The sequence below is a fragment of the Poecile atricapillus genome, chromosome 1 (assembly GCF_030490865.1).
Source record: "Poecile atricapillus isolate bPoeAtr1 chromosome 1, bPoeAtr1.hap1, whole genome shotgun sequence".
In the NCBI taxonomy this organism is placed as follows: domain Eukaryota; kingdom Metazoa; phylum Chordata; class Aves; order Passeriformes; family Paridae; genus Poecile; species Poecile atricapillus.
The window spans coordinates 119,722,695-119,743,514 of record NC_081249.1 but is presented as its reverse complement, the minus strand read 5'-3'; the positions used below and the strand labels follow the sequence as shown (position 1 = coordinate 119,743,514).

At 39.6% G+C, this 20,820-nt stretch overlaps 1 protein-coding gene across 3 annotated transcripts in view; it reads right to left on the bottom strand.

Moving 5' to 3' along the window:
• Positions 1–17,290: 17,290 nt before the first annotated feature.
• FAR1 (fatty acyl-CoA reductase 1) overlaps positions 17,291–20,820 on the bottom strand; it is a 33,896-nt gene continuing 30,366 nt past the window's right edge. For all 3 annotated transcript variants that reach the window (XM_058843668.1, XM_058843678.1, XM_058843659.1), the window contains one exon: positions 17,291–20,216. In XM_058843668.1, the coding sequence (XP_058699651.1) occupies positions 20,054–20,216 (163 nt within the window). In that variant the 3' untranslated portion in view covers positions 17,291–20,053. The remainder of the gene's footprint in view (positions 20,217–20,820) is intronic.

Genomic DNA, 20,820 nt, shown 5'->3' with positions numbered 1-20,820 from the left:
GCTGTTCAACTGGCCCTGGATATTGCTGAAAGAGAGAAGTGGCCAAAACTCTACCTCTACACTGATTCATGGATGGTAGCCAATGCTCTGTGGGGATGGCTGGAAAAGTGGAAAAGGGCCAACTGGCAACGCAGAGGAAAGCCAATCTGGGCTGCTGATGAGTGGAAAGACATCGCCACCAGGGTAGAGAAACTGTCTGTGAGGGTCCGTCATGTAGATGCCCATGTTCCCAAGAGTAGGGCTAATGAAGAGCACCGAAACAATGAGCAGGTGGATCAGGCTGCAAAGATAGAGGTGTCAAAGATAGACTTAGATTGGCAACACAAGGGAGAGTTGTTCCTAGCTCGATGGGCCCATGACGCCTCAGGTCATCAGGGTAGAGATGCCACCTATAAGTGGGCACGAGACCGAGGGGTGGATTTAACCATGGACAGTATTTCCCAGGTTATCCATGACTGTGAGACATGTGCCATGATCAAGCAGGCCAAGCGGTTGAAGCCCCTCTGGTACGGTGGGCGGTGGTCCAGATACAAGTATGGGGAAGCCTGGCAGATGGACTACATCACACTGCCCCAAACCCGCCAAGGCAAGCACTACGTGCTCACAATAGTAGAAGCCACCACAGGATGGTTGGAAACCTACCCTGTGCCTCATGCCACTGCCCGGAACACCATCCTGGGACTTGAAAAGCAGGTCCTTTGGAGGCATGGCACCCCTGAGAGGATTGAGTCAGACAATGGGACTCATTTCAAGAACAGCCTTATAAACACCTGGGCTAGGGAACATGGCATTGAGTGGGTGTACCATATCCCCTACCATGCACCGGCTGCAGGGAAAGTGGAGAGGTACAATGGACTGTTAAAGACTACCTTGAAAGCGTTGGGTGGGGGATCTTTCAAAAATTAGGAGCAGCATCTAGCAAAGGCCACCTGGATAGTTAACACCCGAGGTTCCACCAACCGAGCAGGACCAGCCCAATCCGAGACCCTACATATAGTAGACGGAGACAAAGTCCCAGCAGTACACCTCAGAGGTTTGTTAGGAAAGACAGTTTGGATCAATTCTACTTCGAGTGCAAACAAACCCATTCGTGGGGTTGTTTTTGCTCAGGGACCGGGTTGCACATGGTGGATAATGCGGAAAGATGGAACAACACAATGTGTACCTCAGGGAGATCTGATGGTTGGGTGAAGATCATGAATTAATTCCCTTGTCTGTATATAATGTATGTGTTGTAGAGTTAAAATATATATATATTAATTTTGATAATAAGTTGACGATATGGGGATAAGGGGTGGAATGTCCTGGGGTGACTTTATGATACTGGTATCCCCAATCGTCTGGTTTATGTTATATATTAAGTTCTGCACCTTTAAGACTGACTCTGAGAGCAAGAAAGGGGGAAGAAGAAGCCGCAGTTTGTGTTAAAGAAAATATAACTCCCACACATCTCGCTCCTGGACTGTGTTGTCTGCAGCACAGACAGACAGCAGGACAGAGCTTCTCCCTGGCTTTTAGTTAGTTTTAGCTAGCTGAGGCAGAGAAGTTCCCCGGACCTTTGTTTTTTCCCTTTTTTCCTGGATCGGTGCAAGCCTGCTCTGCACTGAACACCCAGCCAAACCCCGGGAGCTCACGCCTGTGGCCCACCGGGGCCTGGGCTTTGGCACTTTCCAGCGCTGGAGGGACTGATAAGAACCTGAGCGAGCCGTTCACCACATGAAAAGGACTTTTCTTCCTAGACTTGCCATCCCATCAAACAGCAAGAGGTTTTATTATTATTTAATATTACTCAATTTCTGTTAAATAAACAGCTTTTTCCACTTCTCTCCAAAGAATTTTTTTCTTTCTTTTCCCGGACCAGAAAGTGAAGAGGGGCATTTCCCTGGGGAAATCCCAGGGAATTCCTAATTTGCCCTAAACTAGGACAATAAATAAATAAATAAATAAATAAATAAATAAATGGAAAAATCAGTTTCACAAAAATAACTTTTTTTTTTCATTCTTTCAGCACTGAATAATTTTATCCTCCTATGCAAAATTAGTTTAAAAGTGATGTTATTTTTTTTTTAATTGATGTTATACCAAATTCTTATTTTCTGTGCTTTGACAAACACTAAAAGCCCCTATGCTTTGCAATTTTTAATCCCAGGAGATTCCTGACTTCTTTACAGGCTGCTGCTTTCCATTCTTGTTTGCTATAAATTAATAAATCTTCATGAAGGAAGCAGGAACAATTTCCATCATTAATTGTTGCAAAAAAGGAATACTCTGGATTTTAAGCTCTAAGACAAGGGAAAGGAGAAACTCTGTGTTCTGTTTGTACCCCATGGGTATCAACATAAATCATGACCTTGCTGCAAATTTGAAAGTATTTCACTTGATTTATTTATTCATAAATCAGGCTTAACATTATTTGTTTTGAAACATCAGTGGAACTCACATGAGGAGGACAATATCAGTGGCTATTTGCCCCAACAATTTGCTTTATGTTCCCTGCAGACTTTATATTACTATTGTTACTATTATTATTATTATTATTATTGTTATTATTATTGTTATTATTATTATTATTATTATTTTTAGTATTTAGGTCTATTTATATAGTCCTGAGAAGCACACCACAAGTTTATAATGTTGAGCAGCATGCTCAGTGTTTTATAGATTATTTATTGATATTTAGTAGTAGTAGTACTAGTATCAGTACTATTATTATTATTATTTCATTTATTATTTTGTTAATTATTTTGTTAATTATTTTTATTATTATTTTGTTTATTATTATTATTTTGTTTATTATTATTATTATTGTCTATTTATATAGACCTAAGAAACACACCACAAATTCATAATGTTGAGCAGCATGCTCAGTGTTTTATAGATTATTTATTGATATGTAGTAGTAGTAGTAGTATTATCAGTACTATTATTATTATTTTGTTTATTATTTTGTTTATTCTTATTTTATTTACTATTATTTTGTATTATTATTATTACTATTATTATTATTTAGGTCTATTTATATAGACCTGAGAAGCACACCACAAGTTTATAATGTTGAGCATCATGCTCACTGTTTTATAAATTATTTCTTGATATTTAGTAGTAGTAGTATCAGTACTATTATTATTATTATTTTGTCTATTATTATTTTGTTTATTATTACTATTACTCTTACTATTACTATTGCTATTATTACTATTGTCTATTTATATAGTCCTGAGAAACACACCACAAGTTTATAATGTTGAACAGCATGCTCAGTGTTTTATAGATTATTTCTTGATATTTATTAGTAGTAGTAGTATTATCAGTACTATTATTATTGTTTCATTTATTATTTTGTTTATTATTATTTTGTTTATTATTATTTTGTTTACTATTATTTAGTTTACTATTATTTAGTTTATTATTTTATTATTATTGTTATTGTTATTGCTATTATATGTTTTATGTTTCATGGTTTATGTTTCATGTTTTATATGTTTTTTATTTCATGTTTTATGTTTTAATGTTATGTGTTTCATGTTTTATGTTTCATGTTTTACATTTCTTGTTTTACGTTTCATGTTTCATGGTTTATGTTTCATGTTTTATTTTTCATGTTTCATGTTTCATGGTTTATGTTTCATGTTTTATGTTTTATGTTTCATGTTTTATTTTTTATGTTTCATATTTCATGTTTTATGTTGCTGGATTCAAAGCTTTTAACCAAGAACTGATTTTCAGTGCCGAAGCAAAGGAACAAAAAGCAATTTTTGTTCTTTCAGATATAGCCCTCACTCACAATTGAAAGCATCAAAATCCATCCTGAACCTTCAGCCAGGCTGTTTCAGATGTCCTGAGAGCAGATCCAGGATCTTCAGTTCTGTTCCCAGCTCCTGCCCAGTCCAGGTGAACAAACAGGTCTCAGCCAAGCGCTCTGGAATGTTCAGGTATCACCTATCACACTGCAGGGAGGATGAAATAAATCCCTTTTCTCCAGAGGTGAAGATCCCTGGAAGGGCAGAGCACACAGAACAGAGTGCACAATGGCAAAAGTGTTCAAAGGAGCACTTGGGACAATAAGAACCCACAGAAACCCCCCAAGAAGCTGTTCCCCAGAACATTTGGGCTTTAATTCAGGATTTTGGATGTGCATCAAGATCTGAGTCTCCTGTGCACAAAAAAAAAAGGAGATCAATTTTAATGGAAAACTCACTGAGCTCTTTTTCACCCTGCAAGGCTCAATAGTTGATGCAGCAGCCAAAAGTGACTGGGAACCAAGAATTAAAAGAAACAGCAGCTGCTGGCCTTTGCCCACTTCTCACTGCAGCTCCATTTTTCCATTTCCAGGGTATGAGAATGATAGATATATATCCAATATATGAGAATGATAGATATATATCCAGTGTATAAGGTAGATACTTATATATATCTATATCTATAAGGCTCAGTTACATCTGTGATAGGCAATTTTCCTTTTGCAGCAAAATCTTCTCCCAGACAGAGATTTTGCCTTTCAAAGCAAACAAGACCAAAAACCAAACAAGGTGAAGAAGTCAACAAATGCAGAAAGAACAATGAGATACCAGCCAAGGCTTCCCTTGGATGGAGTCCAGCCTTAAAATGATTAATTGGGAAAGGACAAATGAAGGAAGAGCCAGGGAACAAAATTGTGCTTAGCTGAAGTATTTGACCTGAATATCCCAAAATGCTCTGTAAGGACAGATCAATAGTAATGATTTTCAGCTAAGATTTGGCATATGGATTAAACAAATCAGCAACACTCCGAGGCAAGTTGGTCACTTAACTCCCAGCTTATTCCCCTTGGGAATGTTTTGTGAAATGCAAAGTCTTAACAGCACGGTGGCAGCTCCTGAAGGTAAATAGAAATAAAAGATAATAAATCCAGGATATCACCTGATTTTTGGAGAGCACAGTGAATACATTTCAATGCCTGCTTTTACTATGGCTGAAGAGTTACAGCATTACAGTACTTAAAGAATACACTCAAAATACATAAAATACATAAATACTCTGTCTCAGCAGCAATCCTTGCAGATTTTTTCAGAAACAAATTAAAAATATGTGGCACCAGCCTGGCTGTGCTGTCAGTCGTGTCTGCACTTCACATCTCAGCAAGAAAGGAGAGAACTCCAGGTGGCTCCAGGTATCCCAGCACAGCTGTTCCCAGTGGGACATGGAGCTGGAAAAAGAGACCCATCAAACCAGCTCAGAACTCCAGGAGAAGGAGCTCCAGGGGTAATCCATGGTTTTGCTCTTGATCAGCCAAGGGAGAGCAGCTTCCCCTCTCACAGGAAACTGGCCCAGGGACTGTTTGCTCTCTTCCAGCCTCGGTCTCCAAGGTTAAATCACTTTATCCAAGGCTAAATCATTTATTTTCAGGACCCACAATCAAATCACGAGCAGGCTCACAGCCCCCAGCTGCTGGGAGATGAAGCCAGAAAGGAGGAGAGAGCAGTGGAGAAGCAGCATGTTGATAAAGATATTTATATTGTGCCAAAACTGTAGAGAGGTGGATTTAAAACTCTTTAAATTTTTTATTTCCAGGCTGAAATGGAGGGAGTGGGTTTGGGTTTGTAGAAGACTTCAAGGTTCCCACTTGTAAAGGTGGAAATGGAGACACAGAGAAGAAGAGAGACAGAGGGGGGAACTGCAGAAAAGTTGAAACCAGAACTTTGTCTTCTGCTCCTGATGAGAAGTGTGGGAATGAGAGTGTGGGAATCACGAGCCAAGCACCAAGAGCATTATTATATATTAAATATAATATTGATGGGGGCAGCCAGGATCCATGAGCAAGGATGGGATATTCCCTTCATTTAAAATAATTCAATCACAATTGAAAGCCAGGCAGCAGCAGGATGCCCTGCAGTGGCATTGATCCTGCTGGAGGCATTCTGTGGGATACACACTCTGGAAAAGGCAGGAGTGCTGTTCTGTTCCAGCTCTGCCATCAGATGGCAGAACAGCACCAGCTCTGCTGGAGGTGGGCTACAAACACCCCGTGATTGTTTTATCCATGGTTTATGGACAGTCAGTAAAAATCAGCACAAATGGCTTTCCCTCTGCACTGCAAGGAAAGCTCGTTCCAGCACAGTGAGGTGTTTAATGGCACAGCAAAAGCTTCACAATCCTCTCAAGGCTCTGGGGAAATCCATTTCAGGCTCTTTCCACAGAAAGCTGAAGGAAAACTGAGAAATCTGCAAAGTTCTCTGGCCATAATGAGGATCCAGACGATGAACATCAGTGGCACAGCCAGCACAGATCTTCCTGCAGGGATTTTTTCTGGTTTTGCCCTTTTTGTGTCATTCCCAGCTCTGAGGGTACAAAGGACAGGGATTTGCAAACCCTTTGTGCCCCAGAGAGCAGGATTCACCCTGCTGCCAGCACCCACACAAAGTCACCTGGGCTCCAGCTGTGCAGAGCTTAGAATTCTGCAGCTGGATCCATACTCCCATAAATAAAAATATGGATATAAATTTAATTTAATATATGTTTAGTATATAATAGTTATATATTTAATGTATGTATTAAATATACATATGTATATAGGTACACACATATTATATATATTTATTATATATATTATATAATATAATAAATAGAAATATATTTAATTATATTTAAATATATCAAATATAATATATTATATGTATGTAATATTATACTTATATACTCATATAAATATACTTATATAATATTTATATATTATATAATAATTATACTTATAACTTATATATATTATACTTATTATATAATATATAATGTATTATACTTATATAATATTATACTTATATACTTATATAAATATACTTCTATAATATTATACTTATATATTATATAATAAGATAATTATACTTATAATTATTATACTTATATAATATATTATACTTATATAAAAATATAATATATACTTATATAATATACTTATATAATATATTATGTATAATATAAAATATATAAATATAATATAATATCTATTATAGAAATAATATATATAATATAATAAATATAATATATAGTTAAATATATAAAATTATATTTAAATATATATTTATAACATATATTTATTATTTCTTTGTTATATCTAATATATTTAATTATATCGAATATATATTTAATATCTCTTATATATATTTAATATTTTTATATATATTTAATTTATATTTAGTATAAATTTATATGTATTTAATATATTTTAATATGTATTTAATATATATTTAATATATTAAAAAATTCCATATTTTTTTCACTTTCAAAACCAGATTCCTTCTGCCCCTGCAGCACCTGCTCAGTGTCACCAGCAATGAAATTCTGCTTGTTCCCTCCAGGAGCAGACACTGAGCTACAGTAAATAGCACAGCAGGACAAGGGGAAGTGGAGAACTCTTGTCTTGAAACCAAGGGGATTCCCTGTCTCTGCAAGGGTTGGTGTAGCTATAAATAAAGAGGAGGAAATCAGAACCCTGCCTAAAAAATATTCGGTATTTTGAATGTGCAAACATGACTGAAGCCTTTGAAAAAATAATTGGGAAGAGGCAAAAAGAGTGAAAGCAAAAAAAGCTAAATAGTGGTGCTACAACAAAAATAACCCTAAAAACCCCTTTGTTTGTTTGTAATGTGATTATTCAAGCTGTGAAGCTGTCGTGGAGGTGCAGCCACCCCAGCAGAAGAGTGTTAAAACTCAAGAAAATGCATTTGAAGGAGCTCCAGGGCTGATGTGGAGCTTCAGTGGGTGCAAAACTGAGCTGTGCCACTGAGGCGGAGCCTCTTGAGCAACTCAGCCAAGGGCTGGAGGCCTCTGGGGATGTCACAGAAACCACAGCAGGCTCAGACACACCAAAGGCTTTGCCTGCCCTCAGCAGATGGGAGATGTTCACCCCAGCAGCTGAAAACACGGAATTCTTTACAGAACTGGAGCCAAGGTTTAATGGCAGCCCTCATTTCTGACAGGGTGGCACAAGGAGATTGGCCACCACGATTATTCCTGGCTCCAACACACGTGAACTCAAGCAAGGCAGACACATTAATTTAAACTGGACGAGCTTTGCTCTCAGTTTGATGGAAACACGAGACAGAATTGAGCCACTGACAAATTCTGTGCGTGCCCAAGACTCGGTGGCCCTGGGGGCCACGAGCTGTGAGCTGCACTCTGCTGATCCTGCAAGAGCTTTGGCCAGCTCTGAAAAAATGAAAAAGCCAAAAAACCAGCCAGACAACAAATAGACAGCAAATACCAACTCCTGCAGAAAAAACACGGCTGAAAGACAGTGCCTAGCAGCGCTTGTGTCACAACTTTGTGCACAATGCAGCCCTTGGCATGGAGGAGAGTGCCAGGTCAAGCCCCCAGCTCACAGATCCTGCAGAATTCTCTTGTTTTGTGCCATTCTGTGCCCACAGGTCCCAGATCCTGCAGAATTCTCTTGTTTTGTGCCACCCTGTGCCCACAGCTCACAGATCCTGCAGAATTCTCTTGTTTTGTGCCATCCTGTGCCATGTCAAGCCCACAGGTCACAGATCCTGCAGAATTCTCTTGTTTTGTGCCATTCTGTGCCCACAGGTCCCAGATCCTGCAGAACTCTCTTGTTTTGTGCCACCCTGTGCCCACAGATCACAGATCCTGCAGAATTCTCTTGTTTTGTGCCATTCTGTGCCCACAGGTCACACAGATCCTGCAGAATTCTCTTGTTTTGTGCCACCCTGTGCCCACAGATCACAGATCCTGCAGAATTCTCTTGTTTTGTGCCATTCTGTGCCCACAGATCACAGATCCTGCAGAATTCTCTTGTTTTGTACCACCCTGTGCCATGATAAGCCCACAGGTCACACAGATCCTGCAGAATTCTCTCATTTTGTGCCACCCTGTGCCATGTCAAGCTCCCCAGCTCCCAGCTGTGCAGAGCTTAGAATTCTCCAGCTGGATCCATATTCCCCATAAATAAAAATATGCATATAAATTTAACTTAATATATAATTAATATATAATAGTTATATATTTAATACATGTATTAAATATATAAATATGTATATATAATATATATAATAAATATCAATCTATTTAATTAAATTTAAATATATAACATATATTATACTTATATAATTTTATACTTATATAAATATACTTCTATAATATAATACATATAATATAATAAGATAAATATACTTATAACTTATATATATATTATACTTACTATATAATATATAATATATTATATATAAAATATAATATATTATACTTATATAATATACTTATATAATATATTATATATAATATATTATATATAATATAATATATATATATATAAATACAATATAATATCTGTCTATTGTTTTGTGCCACCCTGTGCCACGTCAAGCCCACAGGTCACACAGATCCTGCAGAATTCTCTCGGTTTTGCCACCCTGTGCTGGTTTGTATCAAGTTAGCACACGCCACTTTCTGCCCTAATGCAATATGGATGGGGTTCCATCACTAATTCATGGATTAGGAACTCTCTGCTTTCTCTGGAGCAAGGGGCAGGGGTAAAATGTGGTTTTTGGTGTCTTTAAAAGAAAAAAAAGAGCCTCAGCACAGAAAGCTTGAGCTGGTGTGTTTGTTTGGGCAGGTGGAGGAGTGGAAATAGGGGTAGGGAAACAGCACAGCAAACCTGAGTGAGGAACATCCAGAGGGAAAGGAAAAGGGAAGGGAAAGGGAAAAGGGAAAGGGAAAAGGGGAAAGGGAAAAGGGGAAAGGGAAAAGGGAAAGGGGAAAAGGGAAAAGGGAAAGGGGAAAGGGGAAAGGGGAAAGGGGAAAGGGGAAAGGGGAAAGGGGAAAGGGGAAAGGGGAAAGGGGAAAGGGGAAAGGGGAAAGGGGAAAAGGGAAAAGGGAAAAGGGAAAAAGGGAAAGGGGAAAGGGGAAAGGGGAAAGGGGAAAAGGGAAAGGGGAAAAGGGAAAGGGGAAAAGGGAAAGGGAAAAGGGAAAAGGGAAAAGGGGAAAGGGGAAAGGGAAAAGGGAAAAAGGAAAAGGGAAAAAGGAAAAGGGAAAAAGGAAAAGGGAAAAAGGAAAAGGGAAAAAGGAAAAGGGAAAAAGGAAAAAGGGAAAGGGGAAAGGGGAAAGGGGAAAGGGGAAAGGGAAAGGAAAAGAAGGAGAAAGAAGGAGAAAGGAAGGAGAAAGGAAGGAGAAAGGAAGGAGAGAGAAAAGAGAAGAGAGAAGAGAGAAGAGAGAAAAGAGAAAAGAGAAAAAAGAGAAAAGAGAAAAGAGAAAAGAGAAAAGAGAAAAGAGAAAAGAGAAAAGAGAAAAGAGAAAAGAGAAAAGAGAAAAGAGAAAGAAGAAAAAGAAGAAAAAGAAGAAAAGAGAAAAAGAAAGAAAGAGAAAGGAAAAGAAAGAAAAAATTAACAAATTCCCCAAACAAACAAACAAACAAGCCACACCCCAATATTTCTACCTGCAATGTGAGATGTCCTCTGTGGCCTTGGTGGAGTCTGACAACCTGAAGTGCTTGAGGCAGCAGGAAAGCAAAGGGAAATGTGTCTGCAGGCTCAGGAAGGATGCTGTGAGGAGTTAATCATTGCAGTGTCAGTGTTACAGGAGAGCAGGGCTTGTGCCCAGGGGTGCCCAGGCACTTTCCAAGCAGAGCCCCAAAGCCTCTCCCAGGGGCCAGGATTCACCACGGGGAACAGGAAAATTCCAGCTGCAGCCGGATTTCCTGGGCTCTCACAGCTCCTGTCACCTCTGAGCTGCCTCCAGCCAAGGTTCTCCAGCCCAGATTGAGTTAAATGTAAAACTGACACACACAGAGCAACTGCCCGGACTTAATAAAAGTGGAAAAACCTCGACAAAATAATTTGGCAGCACTTTGGCTTAAAACTTAAACTTGAAATTCTATTTTTTTTTTTTAGTTATACTCATTCATTCCTCCCTCTGAAACCCATGGTACAAGATTGTATTATTAAATGAAACAACTGAATAAACAAAATCAGGATTTCATATCAATTAGTGCTGTATGAGTGGCCACTGCAAAGGTTGGAGAAAGGCTGAAATAATTAAAAACAAGAGAAGCAAACAAAAAAAATCAGTTCAGCAGCTCTGAGATGCCACTCTTCTGTTGCATATTTTACACATATTTTTGACCATCTGGACACCCAAATAATTCAGTATGTTCAACTCCAGCTGAGGAGCTACAGAGGAGTTACAGAGGAGTTGTGAGAAGTCCAGCTGAGGTTTAATGATCAAATCAAATGAGAGCAGAGGAAGCTCCATTTTGCCATAATTTGATTGTTGTTGGCACCCAAATATCCCAGCAAGCACTGCAGATTTCACTCATGTGAAGGTCTCTCCTATAGAGAGCTCGTGATTCTTGAACTAAAAAGTGCTGCTTTTAGAATTAAAGTTTGAATTTAATCATCTGCTGCTGGGTAGCTTTAATTGGCCAACCTCAAATGGCCCCTGAGCTGGGTGGTTTGGCACTTTTTTGTCTCCTTCCAGGAAATTTCTCTTTAATCAGAGCACTCCTCTTAGCCAGGAAAATGGGGAATGTTACAGAGCCCAGGAACCATTTTTTTGTAGCTTTTGCTACAAAGATGGGCATTGGAAAGCCACTCATACATTTATGTGTATTTATATTTATGTGGGTGTGTTTGTGTCTGTGCTTGCAGAACCTACACCTAAAAAAAGAGAAAATCACGTGATTTAGAGGGGATTTTTTAAATTTGGAAGCTGGCACTAGCATTTTAATCTGCTATTTCATAATGAGATAGAAAACGTTTAATTTTAATACAGTTCAGCCTGGATAAATATCACAACCTAGCATGGAGTCTGCAAAGTGCTAAACTTGAGTGAATTGGAAAAGCATTGCCTGTGTAGATTATTTACTCAAGTACTTTTAAAGCACAACGTTAAAGGAACCACTTACAAACAGTCCCCCGAGGCAAGACTCTGCTTAAGAAGTTAATTACCAGGTAAGAGTGACCTGGGCTCTGGTTCTCAGCTCCCAACACACAAATAATCCTCAGTCACTCCTCTCCAAAGAAAAAGAGGTGAGAGAAGAGCAGTGTCAGAAAATCTGCTCTGATAATGTTGCAGCCTGAGTGCATGGCAAGGGTAATTGCAGGTCACTTCTTTAGAATATTGAATATTGCTTTTCTGGTAAGCTTAATGGCACACACAGCTCTAAATGTCACTGCAGTTAAATCCAAGCAGAGTTTACCAATTCACAGTGTATTCAAATTATTTCAGCCCAAAGACATCCCAGACAGTGGCCAGGAGTCTGTTGTTCAAAATCTGCAATACAATCAAATTTCACTTACAGCCTTTGGAGCTTTTATCTCCCCTCATTTGGGCAGAACAGAATTCAACAGCCTGAGACATCACCCTGCAGCAATTTTAGTGTGAACTAAGAGCAATTCCCGCAGGAGCAGAAACAGTGTTTGTAATTTGGTAGCGTTTACTTCCCAAACACGATCTCGAAGGCAGTTACAATTCCCACCCTAAAGGAAAGGACAGCAGTAAAAAGATTTGGAGTGGTGATTCACCATCTACCTTCCTTTTTAACTTTCATTTTCCACTCTTCTTTCAGCCAGGTGCAAACACTACCAACGAGCTCTGCAGGTTCCATTTAATCCAGTTGTATAAAATCTATAAAGATACTTTTTACCACTTTCCCACTCCTTTAAAGCACATTTCTTGCTGTCATAAGCAGGGCAGAAGGCTTTAGACAAGTCTCAAGCAGTAATTTCTGTAGAAAGGTTGAAATGTTTCCTCCCATCTCCCCCCTGTGTTCTGTGTGTGACTCCTGGGGGATGCTGTGACACTGCTGGAGGGACCAGCAGCACTTGGCAGAGGGGTGAGGGATGATGCAGCAGCTCCCAGAGCCCAGGATGGAACAGCAGACACCCTCAGCTCCAAGTTCTTCCTCCAGCACCACTGGAGGCACAGCTGAACTTGTTCTGCCCCAGGCTGTGACTCTCCAACACCTCTGTCCTTTGGCAGCACCACACACCAATAATCACCTGCCCCAAACTCTCCCACCTGCCTTTCCAAAAATAACCAGCTGGTCTTGAAGCTGATCCACCAGCCCCTGGGGCATAGGTGGGAAGAGGAATTTAGATGACCTGGATGGAGATTTCACACTTTTGAGATTATAATCATCCCTCATGATGCAAGTCATCCTCTTGGCTTGTCGTGTTTTAATAGCTTTATGGCAGCAAATGCCAAAAACATTTCAGTGTGGTGACAACAGCCTCTCAGGATTATGGAGGGTGTTACTGAGAGTGTGCAGGTGACACTGGCTTTCCACTTTCCGCTTTTCCTGGCTCCCAAGTGCCTGAGGAAATGGCTCTTTTGGGCAAGTTGTCACCACATGCCAGCACACCACCCAAAAGACTTTAACCCCAAAAAACTCCTGCCATTAAAAGGTTCATTGCTCAACCTGCATGCCAAGCACCCAGAAAGATCCCACAAGTGAAAGGAGCATCTTTTGTTCCTTCACCCAAATTGTTCCTTCAGCTCCCAGGACAGCAACATTGGTCACTGCTGGCTCCCAGGAAAATCACATTTCAGCAAGACTGGAAGCAAAAACCCCAAGTTTCCACCAGAATGACTCAAGTGACAAGACTACACTAAAACAAAGGAAAAAAGAAGTGCTGAGAAGAACTGGCAGATGTTTTTGCACTTGGTTTAAAAAGTTCATTTCTAATTAGAAGCAAAGTTATTTGACAAGGTGTTAGGACAACCTTTAAAGAGAAAAGCACCAACTGCTTCAATATTCTGAGTTTTCAGAGCATTTTTCTTTTTACCAAGCCATATTAGAAGTATTTTAGCTCATTAATTCAGACATAATTTAGCATTTTCTATCAACAGTTTAACACCTATCTGCACTTTCCCTGCAGTCATGGCAGAGGCTGATAAAACAGGGAGATCACTTAACATTTGAAAACATGGAACTGTTCTCTGTCTCTCTCTAACCAGAGCACTGCTCTAAAAAAACAACTTCACAGAAGACATTTGGAGTAGAAATCCCTACAGTATCTTCATCTAAGGTCCCAAGGAATTTCCAGTTGCATTTGCTGCTCTTGCAGCTCCTGTGCAGGTGCAGGAAGCAGCTGGAATGCAGGAAGCTGCAGCTGATGTGTCCCAAAGGTGATTTACTGGGCTAAGAGCAGCACATTCCTATTAAAAATGGATAGACTTGGTTTTCAATTGGAGCCACAGAGTGGGAGTTACCTGGCATGCTTTTCTTTCCAAATCAAATATTTATCAGAGGAAAAGCACAGGTGTCACTGACAAGGAGAGATTAGCTGTGACTTCAAACCACACACCTGGATTGAAAAGTGGTGAGACATGCTCTGCTTACCAAGCAGCCTCAGAAGTGCATGTGCTAGCCCAGGCAAATTAAAACCCTTTCACTTGTTCCCAAGAAGTAGAACTTGAATTTAAAGTCCAGAGTGGTGTTTTCCCTACAGTGCCTGGCATTAAGCAAGTGTTTACAGCTGAGAGCATCCAATCTTTCTGTCTCTTCTCAGTTGAGTGGGTGGCAAGAGCAGAGGCACCAATGGCAGCATCCGGGGTGGGGAAGGAAAATGAGAGTTTGGTTTGCTCAGTGCAATCTAACACTCCCTAAGATAATCCAGCACCAGAACTTCCTGAGGCATTTTTAAATCCAGAGCTGGGCTCTTCCTTTTTAAAAAGCTTCTTCAGCAAGGGGACATGGAAGCCAAGACCTGAAGGTGGAAGCTGCCTACTTGGGCTGTGACACAGAGGAAAAAGGTGATTATTGGGAGTCCTATGTTAGATCTGGCCTCAAGTTCACTTGAATCCTTCCCCCAGCTCACCAGGCACAGGATTCTGAATCTGTGCTGTGTCACGTAACAAACAGCAGGTTTCTGACCTAAATTGGGAGAGCCTTTATGAAACAGGGAAGGCAAGACGGGTTTGAAAGCAAACAAAAACCAACCAGTAAAAAGGTGATTTCACACAGTTGGAGAACACATGAGAACAAATATTAGCCATATTCAGCCTCCTTCTCCCTTAATTCAACCATTTCCTTTTGTTTCCACAGGTCTCTCTCTCTCCCCCACCCCACAATGTGACTGCTTTTGCAAAGTCTCTGCTTATTTTAAGCATTTGCCTTATGATTCTGAATCATACCGAGAAAGCTGAATACTAGAGGAAGTCAGGTCTCCCAGCTTTAGATTCTTGAATTCCACCCAAGTAGGTGCCTAAAACAGCAAGAACTATTTGTGTCCTGGACATCCAGTTCTGGGATCATTTCATCAGGAATGAAGCAAGAAAGGGTGAGCAACTGAGTTCCATAAAGATAAAAATAATTAAATTATGTTATGCCATCTTGAATGTGGATGAAGGCTGACATACAAACGTTAATAGTGCCCAAGTACTGAATCATTTTCACTGAGGTGACAAATCAGATGTTTTATTGATGAAAACAAGAATTGCACAGCCCCTTTCTGGACTGGACTGGAAAGGACACAGCAGAAACTCCTGCCATAAGGGGCAAGGGCAATTAAAGATTTAACGCTCATTCTACACCCCAGAACATTCTAACTAAGTGGTGGTTTTCATTTTTCCATTTCTCCAAAAGTGAGAGCAGCTCCAGAATCCCAATCCTCAAAGGCACAACAGTTCAATCAGAATGACATTAAAGGCTTATGGTAACAATCCCAACACTTGAGGTTGATGCCTGTAACTGAATCAAGAATTAAAAAGTCCCATTCACCCCACCTAGGGCCAGTGCTCCGAGCATTCCAGTGCATTAATGTGTGGGAACTCGTGCTCTCACCAATTAGGCACAGCTCCTCCTGTTCACCCCAGGGAGAATAAAAGCTGTCATCTTTCCCTATTCCAGAAGAGACAGTTGCATAATTACTAATTACCCATCAGTGAGTCACAATAGCTGTGGAGCAGGGAAAGCCAAAGCTCCTGCACTGAAGAAAAGCACTGAGATAACAAGAAGGAGAAAAGCATTTATAAATATCTGGGAAGTGGAAGCGGGGTTAAATTTAGTTTGAGATGGCAGAGCAGCAGCTCAGTTACACAACCATGAACTGGAAGTGCTCTGCAGCAGAAGGGAGGCCAGAGCTGCCTGAGGGGCTGAGCAATCTCCACCAGAGGAAGGAAACCTGGAACTGAAAGTGCTAAGTGACACCTGTCAACCTGCACCTCTCAATTTAATGGCAGGCACATGTTGATAAGAAGAGCTGATAATTCCAGTCAGCTCCGCTGTTTCTAGAGATTTACTCCAACACACAGAGAATGTCTCCAGGCCAGACCAAAAACTGCTTCAGCACAGAGAGATTGACAAACAAAAATACACTTAAATACATTTCTCCAGAGCAGGGAATCTTTGGTGGCTTTTCCTCATTTCTGTTTTCAAATCTGCTCAACAGGCTGGGAAATTGTAAGGTACAAACGTTATGGGAAGTTTTTGGCTCCCAGCTCAGTGCTGGGCATTTCTCAACCCAAGTTACCTTTACAAACCTGTTCATTTGCTTCTCAGCAACACAGCATTTAACTCTGTGCTGTGGAGAAAGGGCAAAGTGTTCAACAGCACAAGGCAGAGGGGACAGCATCTTTAAACCTTTCTGCTCTTTGCTCCCAAGTCTGAATTTGGGACCAACAAAAACTGTCTTGGTTTGGTTTGTTAGTCTTAAAGGAAAGGTTGAGCTTAAAGCTGGCAGACCCCAAACCCCAAAGAAGCTTTCACATCTTTAGGATTGAAGTCTTGACAAAAAAAGGAGGAAACTGAAAACTGAATATTCCAAGAAATGAAGGTTAAAAACCAAAAACCCACAGGATTTTGTTAAATTAACGCTACCTTTCCCTCCCTCACCATGAAATGTAGATGCCATAAATAACTGGAGTTGTTTGAGATGTTAATCCTAAATCTTCTGCAAAACCACAGTACCTTTTTTAAACCAGTGGTGAAAATGCAGATGGGTTCGTAGTATTTGCATAAATTTGAAACTAATAGCAGAAATGAACAAGCAATGACAGCAAGGGGACAAAGGCTGACACATAAAAAAGCCCCCGTGACCAGGGACACCTCACCCTGTGCTCTGGTATCAGCTCATGAAGGTTTAGATTCTGGAGGTTTGCTGGGTTTTCTGGGGTTTAAGTTTTGGTTTGTGATTGTGAAGTTTTTCTGTTTTGCTTTTTTTTAAATGCACATTAGTCAGTAATTTAATTTTCACAGTTTCTCACAAAGGAAAAGAGCGTGTGCACATACATTTGCATTATCTGGGTATTTTCCACAAATTAGACAGAACAACATAAAAAGATACAATGAACACTGTAACAGCACTTTCAAGGGATTTGTTTATTTTTGGTTTACAAACAAAGGCACCCAATATTTCTGTTTATGTCTTAGAAAAGCTCACAGATTTAGCATTTGTTTCCAAACATCTGTTCCTACAGCAGAGAAAAATATTACAGGAAAATGTCATTTTTTTCCTGGTCCCCAATTTAAATACCAGTAACAGTTCAGTGATAATGTTGTTTAAGTCTGTTCCAGCTGATGCCCCTCCTGTAACTCCCTAATCAAAACACTGAGTCTGCCTTCGTGGACCAAAATCTATTTCCAGTGTATTTCTGCCCAACATCCTTTGTGTGCAATCACTGGTGTGAAGAACTGCAGGAGGACAGGGCTCCCTATGGAAAAAACCCAGTAGCTCCAGGTAGAATTTCACAGACTGACCATGGGAAGTGACAAAACCAGCAGAATAAACGTGACACTGAATCTACTGTCAGTTCAGTAGGATGACTGATGAATTGGTGTAAAATACCAACAGGGCACAGAACAGTCTCCAAGGAGGGTAAAAAAATGGGTTTCTAAATTGGCAAATGTTTAGTGTAGAGGTTAAATAAGCTTAGGCTTAAAGTAATCCCTCTCTTTGTTGTTTATCCAAGACTAAATTTCTAAGCAGTGTCTTGGGCCAGAAGTAATCAGTTCATTGGCTTCATAGTTGATTTCAGTATTAACAGATCAACGTTAGCAGTATCACGTTATAATGTTCATTTATTATGTTTACAGTTAGAAACAACCAAAATCCCTACGTGGATTGTTTCTCAGAAAAACTTTCAGAGTATGATGAACTTATCTTTGCAAACTTCAGCCACGTGCCAAGGTGGGACAAGGGGTGTCACTGGACAGGAGCCCTCGGAATAAAGTCTCTAATTCAGGAATGCTTTCAGGTCTAGTGAGATACTTGGGGAGGCAGCTAAAAATACACCTACTGTATCTGTAAAAGTGTAACATCTCCAAGCACAGAAGCCTTAATTGATTTCAGCCACACTCAGAGGTCTCTCACACAAGGTGTGGTCCTAGACCATTTAGGCTTTTCATTGCTAGCTTTATATATACACCAGTAATTTTAAAAAGGAATTACAGCTTTACTACTTACTACAGAATATTTAGCTTCAACAAGGAAGCCATTATCTTTTCAAAATGAGATATACACCTGCAGGAAAGGTGTTCTCTTTAAAGTAAGAGGTTTTAGAAGAATAGCAAAATAAGTTCTTTACAAATTTAATTCAATAAGACAAAAAACTAGCAAGGGCAAGTATAATGTAGTTCTTGTGTAATTAAGTCATTATTTGCCTTTGCAGGCAGATTCAAGAACAAATTCATCAGTACAAACTGATTTGTATGAACAAAACACTGGGCAAGGGTGCTGGTCAGTGCATGACTTAGAGGAACACTAAAGTGTTCTCAAATTTAAAGGGATTTTCACATATTGCCTTGGATTAAAGAAACAAGGATTCAACCTTTTCTTACAGCTTGTCATTTTTACAAATGCCTTCCCTACTGAAACAAGGTAAAATTAAAAAAAAAAAAAAAACCCTCCCCAGATTTCCTCAGGTTTAAACCTAATAATTTAAGTTAAAAGACAGATGGAAGAACTGTTACTATCTATTGATTTTGGAGCAAGGTGCATCTTACTCTGCTTGCCCAGTGAAATGAGGTTTTACCAGGGCAGGGATGAGAAAGTGTGCTTGTGCATTGGTGTTGCCCATGCTCAGAGATTTTGAAAAAAATGATTAATTCTTGAAATATTTGCTAACATTGCTTACAACTGGAAAACAGGTGTACCTCTTAATGAATGTCTACAGCTTGTCCAGCTACCATTACCAGCAATATAAACAGCAACCAAGCATAATAAATTCCTTTTCATTACATTTACCCTTTGAAGTCAGAAGAAGTGCTGGCTCTGTGTTCTTAACATCAAAAAAAATGTCATTAAAAAGCAGACAGTCAATGACTTTATTTACCCTTCTCTGGGCAACACTTGCTTTTATCTGCTCAATGCAAGGATCAGTTCTGCTCTCAGAGTAGCAAATTGTTCATGTTCAGCACACAAATGCAAGTTGGACACAGCCAGGTTCAAGCACAGAACCGAATCACAAAGTACATTCTGAAGCCCAGATATACAAAAGGCCTTTCAGTAAATAAGGAAGGTTGGTTCATTTTTTTAATTTCTTTTTTTCCTTTTAAAGCAAAGGAGGCACCATTGTTGCATCCCTACTTTGAGGGGAAGGGAAGAAGTGGCAAAACCTAAAGACAAATTACAAAAGTTCTCAATTATTTTATTTCAGGAGATTCAGAGTCATTTGCACACTTTTGCAACTCGTAAAACCCTTTGTAATTTAGAAGAATTTCAAATAAATAGGTCTACAGCAACTAGTATCTACTATGCCAATATTTATCTTGCTCAATGTGGAGTAAAACTTAAAAGAAAAAAAAAAATCATGTTAAGGCAGATTCCAATCAAACACGTTCCAAATTGCACAGTTATGTTGGTCAGTGGTCTAATATGTCTTCTCCAGGTCAAAGAGTTAAAGTTATCTAAATGCTTTTTTAAGCCAATTCAGTGTGGCACTTGCCCTTTTTATTTGCTCTGTTTCCAGAAGATACACAGCTAACTTTACAGATACCATAGCGGTTATTTCTCACTTCAATTCAAAATGAAATTATGCCTGACGAAATGTGAGATGACTACATGGGACAGGGTTTGTGCAGTTAGACCACCATATGCATAGATGTCCTAATGCTAAATTCTCTTCCTCAGTATCTCATCGTGCTGGAGGCTCTGAAGTAGGAGAGGAACTTGTAGCACAGACTAACCACAAAGTACCAGATGTTCCTTGCCATCTGCGACCTTGCGATGAAGATCCGCCAGATCAGGATCACCAGGATCGTGTTGAAGCCGTAGCGAATGTTCCTCAACCTGGGCAAAAACAAAAGTGATCGCTGAGGACAGAGGTACAAAGACTCTGAGGAAAAAAGGGCACTCTAAAAATTAACTTGTGGTGTAGAATGCAATTTGTTTTTCTGTTCATCTCAAGATACGTTATGAGTAATGACAGAAGTGAGTAACAAACAGAGAAGGTTTCCCACTGCTGAAATGCAGAATGAAAATCCAAGGAGTAGAGTCTGTTGCTCACATGGATTTCTGCTCAATGGAAACCTAAAGCCAACAACATCACCGTGGTAACTATAGAAGGCTGCCAACAAAAAAATATTTAACACTCTCAACTTCCCCTTCTCTCCACCACATACTTAAAACTTCTTAAATATGTGGAAGTAACTGTGACTGTCGCTGATGACAATAACAAGAAACAAAACCAAACCACCTTACGCCACCATAAGAACTCATCAGATTTTCCAGATGTTTCCAGCCAAGGAACCCAGCCTCTTCACTGCAATTTTAAACTCCTTCCTCCTCAAGGAACTCTTTTTAAAGTGTAGGATAAACTAAGTGACCTTTTAGAGCAACTGTGCTTTTTAGCAATCTTCTCACACGTAGAGATGGAAGCTTCAAGAAAAACAGC